Below are 17,927 nucleotides of genomic sequence, written 5' to 3'. Positions count from 1 at the left end.
GGCTGTATACGGGTCAGACTTCTGGGCTAAAAGTAAACATTTTTCTGCTTCTATCCCTCATCATTTACCCCCTGACCAATTTTTGGTCCTTAAATCTTTTAAGGTTGTTGAAGGGCGAGGGGCTCATCTTCTGTAACTTCTTCAAGCTGTCAGGGATCATAGAGATATCCCTACCTTTGGACTGAAATTGGTCACTCTCTGTCCCTACAAGTAACTATAATAGAAGGCCATTGCTGTACAGTACAGAGAAGACATCTGGGTGAATTTGTTTTGAGTAGTAAGGATCTTTTGAGTGAAGGAATTGGCACCTGCTTGCATGTATCTCAGCAATAGAAAAGAACAAAGCCAAAGGGACAACACATTAGCATTATTATTATAATGAAAATAAGAAGAAGGGCACCTGAGTGGCTCCTCGGCTAAGCCTCCGATTCTTGATTTCAGCTCAGGTCATGATCTCATGGTTTGTGAGTTTGAGCCCCACATTGGGCTCTGCACTGTCAGTGCATGGGATTCTCTGTCTCTCCCTCTCTCTCTTTCCCTCCCATGTTCGTGCTCTCTTTCTCTTGCTTTCAAAAAAATAAATAAATAAAGTTAAAAAAAAAAAAAAAGAAAAGAAAAGCAATGAGAAGACACTTTAGTGTGGACCATAGTCCACCTCCGGACCACAAATGTAACCAGTCATTAAGTGGAAATGTAGGGTCTTTAAGAGCATCAATTTGATTATTCATATCAGTAAGTAGTCCTGTTATATTTTTGTCATAATCCAGAATGGAGTCACAGCATTCTGCCTTAATAATGGCACACACTCCTCCTTGTGTTGCTGTTAAGACATCTATAGCCATTATATTTTGTAGAACTGCTTTATGCACTCAGGTCATTTTGGTGTTTAATAATGTAATGCTATTTTGAGAGTCATTTTAAGATCTTAATTGCATATTTATCAAGGGCCTCTATGTGCCATAAAACATCTTCTAGACCTACTGATGGAAGAAAAATAGATGTCAGATCATCATATCATCATACTAATGGAATGCAGACCTTGTCCATCGTTGTTTTAGCTATGGAAGATTCACTGGACTTGTGATAGTCTTAGTGCTATGGCTATGAGTCTAGGCATAACCTATAGTACATCTTCCAATCCAGCCTGGTGGAAGCCATGGCCAAAAATTTGGCCCATGTAACCATTTTGTTCCATTAGGTGCTAGCCATCTGATGCCTGATCACCTTGTCTAGTCAATAGCAAACCAGTCAGTTGCCTATAAAATAATGGTATGGTCACAGGCTTATGGGGGTAACCATTCCATTTAGCCGGTACTATTGGGCTATGAATCAAGGGTATGGTTTTTCTCTTCTTAGCATAAGGGACGGGCCTTTTGGCTTAGTTGTCCTATTGTGGTAGTAAGCCACATATATCCATCCCGTATTTGAGATAATCCTTCCTGGGTATTATCTCAAATAATAGTCAAGGAATTTGTTGTCATCAGACTATCTACGGATTGGCATATTCAGTTAAAATTTTGATAGTTTGAGGATAAGAGAAAGGCCTCTTTTGGCCTGGAGAGTCCCATGTAACATTTACCATAGGTCAGCAAGAAACATTCTTTTTAATGATAAAAGCATCCCTACATGTGCTGGTATTAGGATGTAGTATCATTTCAGCTATGTGTGGATGTAAATAATGCCAATCTGTACCTTGTAATGGAGAGTCTTAGCAAGGGAGACCTTAAGTGCTTGATGTGGACAGTGAGCCACAAGCCCAGCCCGAAGATTGGTTTTGGAGCTCAGCGTAGTGTTATGCCCCTTGTAGAAAAGAGTTCCATTTAGGTATGGTGTGTAGATGGCAAGTACAAGAAAAAAGACCTCCATTTTTTTTTCTTATCTCATTGTTTAAAGAGTATTTTGAGATCTTCCACTGGTTCACAGGAATATGAGGGCACGTCGTTCAGTTCATTGTCATTCTCCCACATCCAGGCTAACCCAGGGCTCAGCCAGCCATTATTTCTATAAGTCCATAGTTAACTCCATGGAGTGGGTTATAATCTGGTTTTAAGGAGCAATTGTGTTATCCCATACACATAGAATTGATCAGGGTAAAAGCTGAGTTACCCAGTTGTTGGGGTACCCATTCCATTGTCCAGCTATTTAAATAATCTATGTCCATGGGGTCCCTTTTATTATCCCCACAGAGTAACAAACAGGAAGACTGTCTATATATGAGCTATTATGGCAGTATCTCTGAAGTTTACCCCAAGTTGTCTAGCTTAGGCAAACAACAAGCATTTAAAGACAGCTAATTAAAACTAGAACCTAACATCCATAAGGATGCATTATTGAGAAACATAATTTTTCTCAGTTCACCCTTATTTCCAGAGATAGCCAAATCAAGACTGATTCATTTGTAAAACAAGTCCAGTTTTAACAAACTTGGCCTAATTATTTACATAAGCTCAGCAAGAATAGTGATTGATCATATAGATCCTTTAAAATCTTGGGGCGCCTGGGCGGCTCAGTCGGTTAAGCGTCTGACTTCAGCTCAGATCACGATCTCACGGTCCGTGAGTTCGAGCCCCGCGTCGGGCTCTGGGCTGATGGCTCAGAGCCTGGAGCCTGCTTCCGGTTCTGTGTCTCCCTCTCTCTCTGCTCCTCCCCTGTTCATGCTCTGTCTCTCTCTGTCTCAAAAATAAACGTTAAAAAAAAAATTTTTTTAATAAAAAAAAATAATAATAAAATCTGTTTTGTGGAAACTTTTTATAAGGAATCTGTAGATTGAACTTTTTTGAGAGGGAGAGCACATATGCAACCATGTGAGTGGGTGAGGGGCGGAGGGAGAGAGAGAGAGAGAGAAAGAATCGTAACCAGGCTCCACATGAGGAGTCCCAACAATTCGAGGCTCCGTCTCACAACTGTGAGATCATGACCTAAGCCAAAATCTAGAGTCAGACGCTTAACCAACGGAACCACCCAGGTGCCCCTCTAGATTGAACTTTTAATAGCTGCTCAAGGGTAGAGCCGAGCCAAATTGTTGTCATCAGACTTGCCTACAATACCTATAGATTTGGGTGCATTCCTCTTCTTGAGGCCCCTAAAATATCCTGAGGTTTCCTGCACCTGCCAGGAAGTGACATTCTTTACTCACCTGGTAAGGCTGCTGGGAACTCTGTAAGCAAGGTATCAGGCCAACGTTGTCTATTTTTTTTTTTTAATGTTCATTTATTTTTGAGAGAGAGACAGAGAAACAAAGTGCAAGTGGGGGGATGGGCAGAGAGAGAGGGAGACACAGAATGAGAAGCAGGCTCCAGGCTCCGAGCTGTCAGTACAGAGCCCGACACGGGGCTTGAACTCACAAACTGTGAGATCATGACCTGAGCCAAAGTCAGACACTTAACAGACTGAGCCACCCAGGCGCCCCTCAGGCCAACATTTTCAAGGGGCTTTATTGACTCCATAAAGTCAACCTTAATTCCTTAGAACTGTCTGGTCATATCTGAGCCTATGCGTGTCTCTCTTACATAGGACATTCCAGTCAAAGCCTTAGTAATATAACCAATGTTTCCAATGGTGTCCTTTACAAGGAGAATAGATTCTTTTTAAGTTTTCTTTAAATTCCAGTTGGTTAACATATAGTGTAATATTAGTTTTAGGTGTACAATACAGTGATTCAGCAGTTCCATACGTCACCTGGTGTTCCATCACAAGTACGCTCCTTGATCCCCTTCACCCATTTCACCCATCTCTCCACCCACCTCCCCTCTGGTAACCATCAGTTTGTTCTCTGTAGTTAAGAGTCTGTTTCTTGGTTTGCCTCTCTCCCTTTTTTTTTTTCCTTTGCTCATTTGTTTTGATTCTTAGATGCCACATAGGAGTGAAATCATGTGGTATTTGTCTTTCTATGACTGGCTTATTTCATTTAGCACTATGCTGTCTAGCTCCATCCATGTCATTGCAAATGGCAAGATTTCATTCTTTTTATGGCTGAGTAATATTCCATTGTACATATATACTACATCCTCTTTATCCATTCATCAGTAGTTGGACAGTTGGGCTCTTTCCATAATTTGGCTATTGTAGATAATGCTGCTGTAAACATCAGGGTGTATGTATCCCATTGAATTAGTATTTAGTATCCTTTGGGTAAATACCTATTGGTGTGATTGCTGGATGGGAGGTTAGTTCTATTTTTAACTTTTTGAGGAGACTACAAATAGAACAAATTCTTATTGAACTTATGCAAATAACTAATTGCCAAGAAAGATAGAATACCCACTGGGAGTTTCTGAATTCTGGAGGATTCCAATAAAGAAAAGATTTAAATGTTTCAATTTGTTCACGAAAGAAAACTTTATCACATTTCTATAAGTCATGGATTTCTTAAGAGAAGGTTTCTTTAAATCTAGAAGAGCAAACATTAGGAAACCAGCAGTGTGTCAAATAAGAGTCACAAAAACCATAATCATCTTCCTCAGTCTATTTAGTCCCGTTCTCCTAATTCTAGTTGTTCAGATGCAGCTTCTTCCATTAGTTCTGGATATGCTTAACCACTTTAGTGTTATGATTTTAAAGATATCAAAAACCTGTATTTGTCAAAAGTCAGTTTTCTGAATCTCCTTGAAGACAAACCTCATTCTGCAAGAGCATCGGAACAATAACTGTAAACCACAAGAGACTCAAAAATAGAATGGTTAAAGATCTGATAAGAGAGTTCATTATAATGTAGCTGACAAGGAAATTTAATTATTCCTGTGACACATAGCATTTTAATAATTAAAACTATTTAATTTTGACCTTATACTAGAACATATTAAAACTTCAGGAATTTCATATATTTTCTACAATATATGAAATTATATTTTTTATATATTTTTAAGTATATGCCTAAACAGGATTACAGATCATTCTAAATTTAATATTTACACTTAACTGCGCTGGCAGTAAGAGATTCTACAGGAAGCTAGAGTTGTTAGCAAAACTTGAGAAGTTTTAACTTTCTTAAGTAATCAAAGACCTGATAACGACAAAACACAGAAGCTTTGGTTTTCTGGGCAGATAAAGAAAAAGAAAAAAAACTTCATTTGCATTTTCTTATCAAAAGCAGACAACAATCCAAGAAAACTTTGTCTTTTTAACACAGAGAAAAGCAGAATTTCAATTTTATGCCAATGTACTTTTAAAATCCATTCATTTCAAGCTCAATCTTGACCATACATAAAATTCTTTTCCAAAAAATTCCCTTCACAAACCTTCTACAACTTTCTTTTGCATTCAGATTTTGTTGTAAACATTTTCTGCCCAACCAATCTCATTTTAGGACAGAATTTCTTTTTCCCTCAACAAAAGGTATTCTTTCTCAATCCTCCACTCCTACGTACAGAGTTGCTTTCCTTATGTGTATCAGTCTTTTTTAAAAATTTTTTAACATTTATTTATTTTAAGAGACAGAGCATGAGCAGGGGAGAGGCAGAGACAGGGGGAGACACAAAATCCAAAGCAGGCTCCAGGCTCTGAGCTGTCAGCACAGAGCCTGATGCAGAGCTTAAACCCACAAACTGTGAGATCATGACCTGAGCCGAAGTCGGACGCTTACCTGACTGAGCCACCCAGGCGCCCGTCCTTCAGTCTTAATTATATTTAGCAGAATTTTAACTCTTAGAAACATTAATCTCCAAAGAAAATTAAGTAGTAATCACTTGTGAATGGTCTGTTACACCAAAATTCTTTAGATCTGAACTTCGTGAACATATTTCATAATTTCTAAAAACATGTTTTTCCATAGTACAACCTTTCAACCAAGCATAAAGCAAGTTTACCATAGACCCAACATCCTCAGTTTCTCTGTGGTAAGAAGCCAAAAGCCCAAACCTACATTTAGTAAATATGCTTTAGCATTTATTTGGAAAAGACTTAGATATCCAATAAATTCAATCCAATTTATTGTTTAACTTAGCAAAACTTCCAAGTGTCAGGAGCGCCTGGGTGGCTCGGTTGGTTAAACTTCCAACTCTTGATTTCAGCTCAGGTCATGATCTCACAGTCATGGGATCAAGTCCTGTGTCGGGCTCTGAGCTGACAGTGCAGAGCCTGCTTGGGATTCTCTCTCTCTCTCTCTCTCTCTCTCTCTGCCTTTCACCCTGCTTGCATGAGTACGTGAGCTCTCTCTCAAAATAAATAAATATTAAAAAAAAAAAAACTTCTCAGTTTCATGTTACCAAAAATTTTGAAAGCTATTTAAAAGTTTTACCTATGGGGTGCCTGGATGGCTCAGTGGGTTAAGGGTCCAACTTTGGCTCAAGTCATGATCTTGTGGTTTGTGAGTTTAGTTCCCACATCAGGCTCTGTGCTAACGGCTCAGAGCTTGGAGCCTGCTTTGGATTCTGTGTCTCCCTCTTTGTCCCCCACCCCACTCTGTCCCTCTGTCTCAAAAATACACAAACATTTTTAAAATTTATAAATAAATAAATAAATAAATAAATAAATAAATAAAAGTTTTACCCATTAATCTTTTATTTATTCAGCCTACTTGTTCTTAACAATTACTCGTGAAAACTTTGAGACAAAATTAACCATCATTTTAAGTCATCTTTCTGCTGACAAATTGCAACAGCGATAACACGAGTTTATTTGACCTTTTGTAAACCTTGGTAGAATAAAAGTTTTATATTTAGTGCTGATAACTCTAAAGACATGTTTACCTTTAATTAAACTAACAAACTCAAATTAGCTTAAATGCCAAATTTAAGTGTGCACCTGGGCACACTAAATGTCAATCAGTTTGTTCCCCACTGTCAGTTTTTACCTGGGGCACCGGTGGGGAAATCTGAAGTGAGCGGTTTAAGTCCAAAGAGAGGTGCTCTCCACTCCTTGATAGCAAGGAGAGGAGGAACAGGAGCCAATGGCACTGAGGGCATGAAGGATGGTACAGGAGCCATTATGCGAGTGGCACCCAACATGGTGGGGAAAGAGGAGCAGGGGGAGGTGCAGGCAGAAGAGGTGAGGTGCTGCCAGCAAGGGGGCAGAGAAAAAGGACTCTCTCAGTCCTAAAGCTCATCAGCACAGACAGATGAACAGGCACACCTTTTGTTTCCATCCACAAAAAGTGAAAATAGGCAGTCCATGTCTGGTGGAGAAGACAGGGAACCTCCCTGAAGCAAAAGGAATTTTGAAAGCTTCTTGGGAGTATTCTTTAAGGTCCCCATCCTGAGGTAGACTTACAGGACAACTGGCTCCAATGATCATAGCCATTAACCTAGGAAATGAATGAGGGAGAAAACCCCACACAACCAGAGTCAGGCAACATTCATCCAGTACTCTCAAGATATATTCCGGCTCTGACACACAAAGAAGCAAACAAAGAGGAGAGAATAACTCAGGAAAAAGAAGGAGGTATATACAGGATCTTGGCAGAGAGATGGGGGCAGGGAGTGGTGCACATAGAAAACATGACAAAACACAGGGAGGGTGGTGGGTTAAGTAGGACGGGCCTGGGCAGCCAGGTGATGGTGGATTGAGAAGAAAAGGGTGAGGAGAGGGGTGTCCTCGGGCCCCCTAAAGGAGTATGGACAGATGAGGGTTTTGGTAGAGGGCCATAAAGGCCTGACCATATGGGATTTTGGTCCATTTTCCCTGGTGCCTACCAAAAGGTCCAATTGATAAATAGTACTGAACCTTAAAGACCCATCAATGGGTCATTTTTTTTTTATCATCCTTCAGAGAACATTGAGGCCAAGCATTATTACAGAAAAAGATGAGGCACTTCTTCTTTAAATCCTATTGTCCAGATTGACTCTGTTGTGTTAGGTAACAACAGCCCAAAGGAAAATCCTTTGGGATCAAGGAAGCTGATCCTATAGTTAATTCCTACAAATGGGGGAGAGTCCATTAACTAACTAGGAGTCCATTACCAAAATCCTCCTCAGCTTCTAAGTGGCATCCCACCAGGAATATTGCTGAAGGTCCCTGGGATTCAGAGTGGTGGGAGGCATCCCTCAGTTTCAACCACTCTGACACCATTGTACTACCTGAGAAGGGGTGTCAGTGATTGGACTGAAATGCCACAGAAATTGGAGCTGCCTCTTTCCATTTTGGGGGTATCAATATATTTTGCAACCAGTAACAATACCCTTTGTAAGACTCTGGATCTACTATTAATGGATGAGGTAGAGGCCCTGGCCCTTGTTAACAAGGAGCAGCTATTTGGTATCATATTAAGTGACATATATCTAAGCTAGAAGTACTTTCAGCCTGAGAGTAGGACTGAGAACGCCAAACAGCCCATGGGCAAGACAAATGAAAGACGTGAAGAAACGAAAGTACGGAACCCCTATCTAATCCAGGAAACTTTCTTGTGAGCCCTCTCTGTGATCCAGTCCCCCGCTGGGTGAGTGCCTCAACTGGATAATAGCTCCCACCAGTCACTTTCAGGAATCGCATGTGGTCAGATGTATCTTGGATTTTATGCCCATTTGAGGGATCACACTGGATTATTTAGGAGGAAACCTTCCATGGGAGTCTTGAGATCAGCGGCCATCCTAGGGACATGTATGTCTGTCCTGTGATGAGTATTAAAAGAGTATTAAAATACTTGAGTATACAAGTATTAAAAGAGCAGATGAAACAGAGACTGATTTCTGAGCCCAACGCCATTACAGCCAAGGTACTGGTGTCCAGCCGGGCAGCAGAAGTTTGTCTTCCCATTAGTAGGGCCACGGGCAAGAGGTTCTCTCCTGAGCACTCAGACAAGACACATTCCGAAGGGTTGTACTATTCAGGACATCTCTGGAAAAGAACAAGAAGTAGAGGCTGGGGGAATAAAAGGGTTTTAGCAGGTCGCACTGAGGCTGTTAGATTCCCCCTATAATCCCCTTGCAGCGCCACCAAAAATGTTGGTGGGTCATGGAGCACAATGGCCAAGAAAGAATTCTTCAGACATTTTACAGTGCAAATTAGTAAGTTTATGTAAGTAGCACGGGGAAAGCTCTCTGCTCTGTGGGCAGAAAGAGCTGCACTTTTGCTCTATGCAGCTGGTGGTTATATGCTTTGTGCTCAAGGGGGAAGGGACGTGCAGGGACTAGTAGATCAAGGGGAGCCCCTCTCGCCCAGTCTGTGGAATATGTGACTCTGATCTCAAGGTCGTAAACACAAGTCCCACGTGGGGTGTAAAGATTACTTAAAAATAAAATCTTTAAAAATATTTAAAACTAGGGACGCCTGGATGGCTCATTGGGTTAAGCATCTGACTCTTGATTTCAGCTCAGGTCGTGACCTCACAGTTTGTGAGTTGACACCCCAAGTTGAGCCCCTGCTTGGGATTCTCTCTCTCCATCTCTCTTTATCTGCCTCTTCACCACTTGCGTGCAGGCACTCACTTTACCTCTCTCTCTCTCTCTCTCTCGAAATAAATAAATAAACTTAAAAATAAATAAATAAAAAATAAAAATAAATGCTCAAATTTCTGCCTGTGAAACTACTTTCTCAAGATTTCTCTAGTGCTTGTCATTCAGTTTGATGTGAACTGTCGGTGAGATTTAAAGGCAGTCATGAGACCCTTTAAGAAAGCAGCAACCAGCACATATTTAATCCTTATTGAAACTATGCAGGCTTTAGGTCAGCCTTCTGGGCTAAAGGTGAATATTTTTCTGCTTCTATCCCTCATCACTTTTTTTGCATCAAATAATATCACATGGCTTATTTATTCTGTTGCAGCAATGGATTACATTGGTTAATTAATAAATTCTGAACTAGCTTTGCATTTCTTAGATAAACTCTACTTGGTCATAGTATATTATTGTTCCTATATGTTGTTGGATTTCTTTGTTAATATTTTGTTGGTCATTCTTACATCCATATTGATGAAGGGTTTTGGATATTGGTTTACAGTTTTCTTGTACTGCCTTTATCCTTTTTTGGTATCAGGATAATGCTGGCCTTATAAGATGAGTTACAAAGTGTTCCCAGTGTTATTTCTTCTTTAAACATTTGGTAGGATTCACCAGTGAAGTCACCTGAGCCTAGAGTTTTCTTTTTTGAAAGGTTTTTAACCACAAATTTCATTTTTTAATAGATAAAGCAGTACTCAGCTTATCTATTGCCTTTTGGGTGAGTTTTGGTAGTTTGTGGCTTCTAAGGAATTACTTGGTTTCATCCATGTTATTAAATTTATGTACACAGAGTTGTTGAAAATATTTTTCTTTGTTATCCTTCTAATGTCTGTATGGTCTATAGTGCTATCCCCTCCTCCATTCTATATTGGTAATTAGGTTATCTCTCTTTTATCCTCAGACTAGAGGCTTAGCAATTTTATTGATCTTTTGAAACAACCAGCTCATTATTTCATTGATTTTTCTCTATTATTTTTCTGTTTTCAGTTTCACTGATTTTTAGTCTTATCTTTATGATTTCCTTCCATCTTGCTTGTTCCATGAAAGTTGGAAAAGACTGAAGCTACCAGGGTCACTGATCAAAAATACATTATTAGGGGTGCCTGGGTAGCTCAGTCAGTTTGAGCATCTGACTCTTGACTTCGTCTCAGGTCATGATCTCATGATTCGGGAGATCAAGCTCCACATCAGGCTCTTCACTGATAGTGCAGAGTCTGCTTGGGATTCTCTCTCTCCTTCTCTCTCTCTCTTCCCCTGCCCAGTTCATGTACACACACTCTCTATCTCAAAATAAATAAACTGAAATATATATATATAAATATATATTATATATAAGTTTATTTTTAAAATTATACATATATAATATAATATGTGTATTATGCATATAATTACGAAATGTATTTTTAAATTTATTCTTTTGAGAAACCATCCTAATAGTTTTCCATGTTTTATGTCTTTGCAGTTGACTGGTCTGAGTGTCTCCAATGGAAAGGACCAACTTGTAGTGTTCCATACAAAAGACAACAAAGACCTCATTGTCTGCCTTTTCAGCAAACAGCCAACCCATGAGAGTCGAATTGGAGAACTTGTTGGAGTCCTGGTGAATCATTTCAAGAGGTAAAGCTTGATTTTTGTAACTGAGGCAGGTTTTGAACATATGAAATCTTTCATCATAATTCTTACTGAACTTGCTTTGTGCCAATTTCAATGTATTGAGTTATTTTCCTTTAGAAGAATGACATAAATCATCCATTCCACAGAAGGCAAAATTAGCATCTAGGCTTAGTTTCAAGATTAGGAATGATCCTCTGCTATTCCAGCCTCCAGCTGAACGAAAAATGATAGAATTTCCCCAATTGTGATTTCTTCATCACCAGTCCAATGACAGAAATCCAAAAGACAGAAAAATTACTTTATATACTTATTGTCACAGCTTCTCATTTATCCCAAATATAATCAGCAATTGTGTCTACTGTGAATGTAAATTAGAAGACAGGTTTAGGATGACATATAGGTACATGAAGACTGAAGGAATTTCTAAGAGAAGCAACAACCTATACAAAAACGCAGAGTTTGGGTGGCACATGACATATTCACAGTGAACCTAGATGTCTGGGGTATTTGTGTGTGGGTGTGTGTTGTGAACAGTGATGTGAGAAATATGCACAGAGCATGGACCCGGAGGACGATGTGGACCAGAGAATGATCTGTCTGGATATTTACTGGAGTTGTTTTAGAGATGGGGTCTTCCTTCCCATAGGACATCATCGAGCATTTGGGGTAGAGCGTTTCTGACTCCAAAGTCAGATGTTCTTTCCAGTGTGGCAAACTGTCTGTCTCCGCCTCCCCCCCACCCTGATGCCAGGGGAAGACTGCTTCTCAAAACTCAGGGTCCAGTTCCTTTTCTTCCTCGATGACACTTCCTAAGTTGCCAGAAGCGGTCTTCGACTTTCCTTATCAGTATTGTGTTGTTGTTTTTTCTCACTTAGATATGGCTTTTCTTTCCCTAAACAAAGACATATCTAGAATCAGATGTCCACCTGTCTAATTCGACTGTGTTCATTTTGCTGATCAGTGTGTGCAGTATAAGCAGACCATTTATTTTATGTTATTAAACTTTGTATCCTAGATCAAAATAGGTCCTTAGATATGTAGTTAAATGCTTTTCGGTGGTGTGGATAAAATAATGCGTAATGGTCATCTGGTGGGAAAAAAATAAGAATCTAAGGAATTACCAAAAAACAATGATAAACAGATAAGTTTGAAAAATTCCCTTCCATCTGCCAAAGAGTGCTAAGAGGATACTAAGGAGTTTAGAATGGAAGGGAAAGACATGGAGAAGGCATCTCTACAGTAAAGTCATGGCTCAGTTTAGGAGGCTTCTTTTCCTTCTGATAGTTAGAACAAAGTAAGGACAATTAAAGGGATTTTAATCCGCATGCCTGTACTAATGCATAGTTTTTGCCTGGAAAATATTTCTTCTCAGTCTGGGTCCTTGTTTAGCAAATTCCAACTCTTATTGAATGCTTCTGTAAGTAGGGGGAAATGGGAAACTGGTCCTAGCACGGTCAGTTGCTGTCTCTCCCTAGCATATGCATTCTGAGATAACATTTCTACTTGTATTCCCTCCGATCTTTAATATATGGAAGAATTTTAAACATCTTTAAAAATTATCAATGGGAGGAAGAGAAGGCTGTCAAAATGCTAGATTTTTTTATAGTTTACTCTTGATGTTCTTACTCTATGAATAAAAGGTCAAGCATAGACAAGAGATAAAACCCCTCCTCCCTGCCCCCAGGAAATTCAGGCTTGGAATTTCGACTTAGAGTTAGTCAGCAACTTGATATTGACTTCATAAGGAATGGTTAATTTGATTTCTTTACTAGCTGTTTTCCCTTATTACCAAGTATCATATCATTGGTGTGACTTTAAAAATGGCACTGTGTTGGGGTACCTGGGTGGCTTAATCGGTTAAGGATCTAGCCCTTGATTTCGGCTCAGGTCGTGATCTCACAGTTCATGGCATTGAGCCTTATGATGGGCTCTGTGCTATCAGCACAGAGCCTGCTTGGGATTCTCTCTCTCCCTCTCTCTGCCCATCCTCGCTCGCTCTCTCTCTCTCAAAATAAATCAATGAACATTAAAGAAAATTGTATTGTGTTTTACAAGTACAGTGATGTGGCACATGATCTTATTTGTCCCTGGGTTAGTTGCAGAAATCCAAAGTTGAGAGAGATTTAAGTTCAGACAAATATTTTATCTTCCAAGTAATTTCCCTAAAGTACATTCTGAAAGGTTCTCTGGTTAGAACTCAGAAGGAAAGGCTCGGAATAGCTGAATATAGCATTGATAGATTAGATTTGAACAGGAGTCATTATCTTCAAAAAATCGTAAAGAGAAGGGCGCCTGCATGGCTCATTCAGTTAAGTGTCTGACTCTTGATTTTGGCTCAGGTCATGATCTTACAGTTAGTGAGACTGAACCCCACATTGGGCTGTGCACTGACAGTATGGAGCCTACTTGGGATTTTCTCTCTCTGCCCCTCCCTCCCTCAAAATAAATGAACAAACTTTAAAAAAAAAAAAATTATAAAGAGAGAGGATTAGGACTTAAAATCCATGAGCAAAATTCCAACCAAGTATCAGAGAGAAGAGAGAGAACTAAAAAATTTGATAAAAGAGCATCTCATTTGGGGTGCCTGGGTGGCTTATTTGGTTAAGCATCTGACTTCGACTCAGGTCATGATCTCTCACTCTGTGAGTTTAGCCCTGCCTAAGGCTCTGTGCTAACAGCTCAGGGTCTGGGGCCTGCTTCAGATTCTATGTCTCCTTCTCTCTCTGACCCTTCCCCACTTGTACTCTGTCTCTCTCTCTGTCTCTCTCTCTCTCTCTCAAAAATAAACATTAAAAAAAATTTTTTTTTAAAAGAGCATCTCATTTTATTAGGCCAGCACAACACTATACCCAAAACAAGGAAGGATAGCACAAAAAAGAAAATTATAGTCTAATCTCACTTTCATGTGGAGATTTTTTTTAACCCTAAATAAAATGCTCCCAAATTGGTCCAAGAGTGTCTGTGGTGTAAAGGAACTTCTAAGTCATGCTGACCTCAGTGTCTGGAGGAGGTCAAGAGAAAGGACACACCCAGCTGAGGGAAGAAGTGGCCTCGTGCAGACGATACTGCAGTTTGGAGAGAGGGTGATGTGAGTTCACATCCTGAAAGGAAGCTATAGGACAGCCGTACATGGTGCCCTCACCTCTTCAAGAACTGCATTTCAGGGATGCCTGGTGGCTCAGTCGGTCAGGTGTCTGACTCTTGGCATCTGCTCAAGTCATAATCTCGCAGTTCATGAGCTCCAGCCTTACATGGGGCTCTGCACTGGCAGTGCGGAGCCTGCTTGGGATTCTCTCTCCCACCCATCCCACCCCCACCTCTTGATTCATTCTCTCTCTCTCTCTCTCTCTCTGTCTCTCCCTCAAAATAAATAAGTAAACTTAAAAAAAAAAAAAAACTGCATTTCAGCAAATAGCTGCCCTGCTCAAAGCAAATAATAAACCAGAAAGAAAAGAGCAAGAAAACGGTGCATAGGCGATATGAAACTAAGGAGCAAAGAAAATAAGAAAAGGCAGATGAATAAAAAAGAAAAATATAAGAATAAACTTTACATTAAAAAAAAAAAAAAAAAGGACAGCTCAAGCACAGACCAACCAGGGTAGATGCCATCCAGAAACACCTGATACAGCCATACCATTCAAGTCCTGGCCCTGTTCCACAGATCAGAAATTATGCCAAAGGGGAGGGGAGGGGACCCAAAGTCAGATACCAGTAGATATGCTAATAAAGTTAAACAGGCTTCTTTACTGTGGTTCTTCTCAGAGGCTTTAATATGGCTTTGTTCATTTTAAATATAGCCAATAAGAAAGTTATAAGGACATATCTGTATATATTTATATGTGTGTGTATATATGTATCCATACATACATGATTATGTATATTATAGACAATATCTGGAAAGATATGCAGGAAATGGGTAACAATGTTATCTCTGGAGGGAAAGAGGGGAGATAGGGTACTAGGAGAAAGGTAGGTGGGAGATTTATTTATTTTTCCTTGTAAACCTTTTGCAATTAAATATACGTGTTACTTATCTAAAAAAATTTTTCATTTTTAATAATAAACAAATGACAGCTAGTTTTTAGGCTTATTATATAGGCCTGAATTCCTGGATATTCTCTTTTCCCATTTAGAAAAGTACAAAAGAACAAAAAAGCTTTCTGAGTGAATGATCTATCTTATGGCATTTGAATACTTTGAAATAAACCCAAATAACACCTCTTGGGACACAACTGAAACCAACTGTAACATCGTGTCAACTATACTCAAAAAAAAATTTTTTTTTTCTAATGTTTATTTTTGAGAGAGAGAGAGAGGGAGACAGAGCGTGAGCAGGGGAAGGGCAGACAGAGAGGGAGACACAGAATCCAAAGCAGACTCCGGGCTCTGAGCTGTCAGCACAGAGCCCGACCCGGGGCTCAAAGCCATGAACTCTGAGATCATGACCTGAGCCGAAGTTGGACGCTCAACCAACTGGGCCACCCAGGCATCCCATATTTTTTTAAGTAAAAAAAGATAAAAATAAAAAAAAGTTACAAACCTAAACCTCTGGGCATATCCTCGTTCCGTGTGGTCGTGTTTTGTAGGCACGTAGCCCTTGTCTCTGGTGGTGGTGCCAGCGGCCCGCCAGGCCAGTTTGCTTTGCAGAGGTTATGAAAATGGCTGACTCGGTTTTGGGTTTGTGTCTCATCCTCAGCAGTGGCTACCTGCTGGTCGTGAGTTTTTCTGCCCACTAGTAAACAGATGGTCTCACGTTAGCTGCCCTGACTGCAGAGTCACCAGAAACTCAGCGATATTAAGCTGTCAAAGGACCCATCTGCCCTAAGCAGCTGTCCAGGCATTTGCCTGTCTGGATGCTGGAAACCTCAATTATAACCCCAACTCATAAGCATAGAAACTTATTTTTCCTGTTTTGTTTTTGTGGATGAAAGCCTGAAGTCAGTGCCATCTGCTTCTTGTTTTGGGGGTTTGTTTGTTTGTTTGTTTGTTTGTTTAGCAGTATCTGTAATATCTGCTTAACTTGAGGGTCGCTCAGTTGGTTAAACATACGACTTCGGCTCAGGTCCTGAACTCAACGGTTCATGGGTTCAAGCCCCGCGTCAGCCTCTGTGCTGACAGCTCGGAGCCTAGAGCCTGCTTCGCATTCTGTCTGTCTGTCTCTCTCTCTCTCTCTGTGTCTCTCTCTCTCTCTCTCTGACCCTTTCCCCCCCCCCCACCCTCTCTCTCAAAAATAAATAAACATTAAAAAATTTTTTTAAAGAACATCATTGCTTCTGTTCTTTTAACTCAAGAGTAGACTCAGACCAATAAGCAGGCCATTGGTTTGTCCCGGGAAGCACAGGCAGGGGGCCAGGGGAAATGAGGCCTCTTGACCTGAGGTAAAGGAAGTCAAAGGCCTCTGCTCCTGGCCCTTCTCATCCAACAGTCACTGCTCACCGCCTGCCCGCCGCTCCCATGTGTGTCTCCCTCTCCTCTGTCCTGGACCCCAAATGCGTGTTCTCATGGCCCTTCCTCTGCATTCCCAAACTGCTTTCCTGAGATGCCTGGTTTCTAATCACAGCAGTGTATGTAACAACTAAAAGCGTAAAACAAATGAAAATACAATAGGTGAAAACAATGTAGATAGCTAACTGTAAAGGATTTGTTAGTTAAATTATAGTCCATCTCCTTCATGGAGTATTTGGGCCAGTTAAAATTATAATTATCAAAAACATCTGATTTATGGTGAGAGAAAAGTGAGTGACCACAATTTACCATCCTCAGTGTCCCCAATAGAGATACACAGGAAGACACAGAGAGAAATGCCCACTTTCCATAGTACTAGAAACTGGAAGTATTACTCAACCACAGTATTACTCTGACAGGGACCTCCTTCACCACTACTCCCTTGTCATCCCATCAGGCCTTCCCTGCCCATCTTGGTAGAGAATAACAGTTTGCCCCCACCCCCCACCCCATGCTCCCTGCCCCCAGCCCTACTTAACTGTTCCCCACGGCTCTCATCTCCTTCTGGCACTATACCTTTACTTCTTTCTTTATCACATGCGTTCCAGCTAGAGTATAAGCCCCCAAGTTAGCAGGAACTGTACTTGAGCTGTTCACACCAGTTGCCCTGGTGTTTGGAATAGTGGCCGGCACTCAGCGGGCTCCCGCTGGGGACTCCTGGACACTGAGGCTGGCCGCTGGGGCCCCCTGGCTGTAGGACGCTCTAAGCCCTTCCCCACTGATGTATGCTCTTGCCTGCCAGAAGATGGTAACTTAGCCCTCCTTGTATATGAAAGAAAGGAAGAACTCCGTTACAGTCTCCTTCCCTTTATGAGTGAACACCTCTTGCCTTGTACTGGTTACAGGATTACAGCTCTAAGCAATGTCATACGTCTAGGGACAGAAGTGAATGGGTATTCAGGATATTAAATCAACTAAAAGAGCTACCAGAACAGCCATGGATACACTGTATGCTGGGGGTTGCAGCTTTTCGTTAACTTATTTTTAACAACAAAAGAACTCCAAGTAATTTCAGACTCTCCTTGTCAGTAAGCTGACAGGGGTGCAAAATGTAGGGATTCCTGCTCAGATCAGCAACTGCAGAATGAGTAAAAGACTTCAAAACTACAACGAGAGGCTGCGTGCATAAGCCGGCTCCCAGCTTAGAGGCTGAGAAGTGGGTCCTAACTACGAACAGGTGCTGTGTGGAAAGGAATCCAGAAGAACCCATGTGCACCCTTTGTGCAAGAGCTCCTGGACCAAACAAATGTCTCCTTAGTCATGAGATCTGTGAAGAGCAGTAGTAGTAATAAGAAAGGCTCAGACTCCTTTGTAACTTGTCTCAAAAATTATGGAATGGCACATTTTCTATAATTGTCGTTTTAAATGTGAAAACCAAAAAATATATATATCTAAAAGTTATGAGATTATTTTAGGATATCTTTTCTTCCAGAAACA

At 40.6% G+C, this 17,927-nt stretch overlaps 1 protein-coding gene across 2 annotated transcripts in view; it reads left to right on the top strand.

Annotated features, from left to right (window-relative positions):
• The window catches only part of MYO1D (myosin ID), a 361,516-nt gene that overhangs the window by 262,592 nt on the left and 80,997 nt on the right, over positions 1-17,927 (top strand). For both annotated transcript variants that reach the window (XM_043583686.1, XM_043583687.1), the window contains exon 21: positions 10,834-10,988. In XM_043583686.1, the coding sequence (XP_043439621.1) occupies positions 10,834-10,988 (155 nt within the window). The remainder of the gene's footprint in view (positions 1-10,833; positions 10,989-17,927) is intronic.

The sequence above is a fragment of the Prionailurus bengalensis genome, chromosome E1 (genome assembly GCF_016509475.1).
Source record: "Prionailurus bengalensis isolate Pbe53 chromosome E1, Fcat_Pben_1.1_paternal_pri, whole genome shotgun sequence".
In the NCBI taxonomy this organism is placed as follows: Eukaryota; Metazoa; Chordata; class Mammalia; order Carnivora; family Felidae; genus Prionailurus; species Prionailurus bengalensis.
This window is presented reverse-complemented; position numbering and strand designations above follow the sequence as displayed.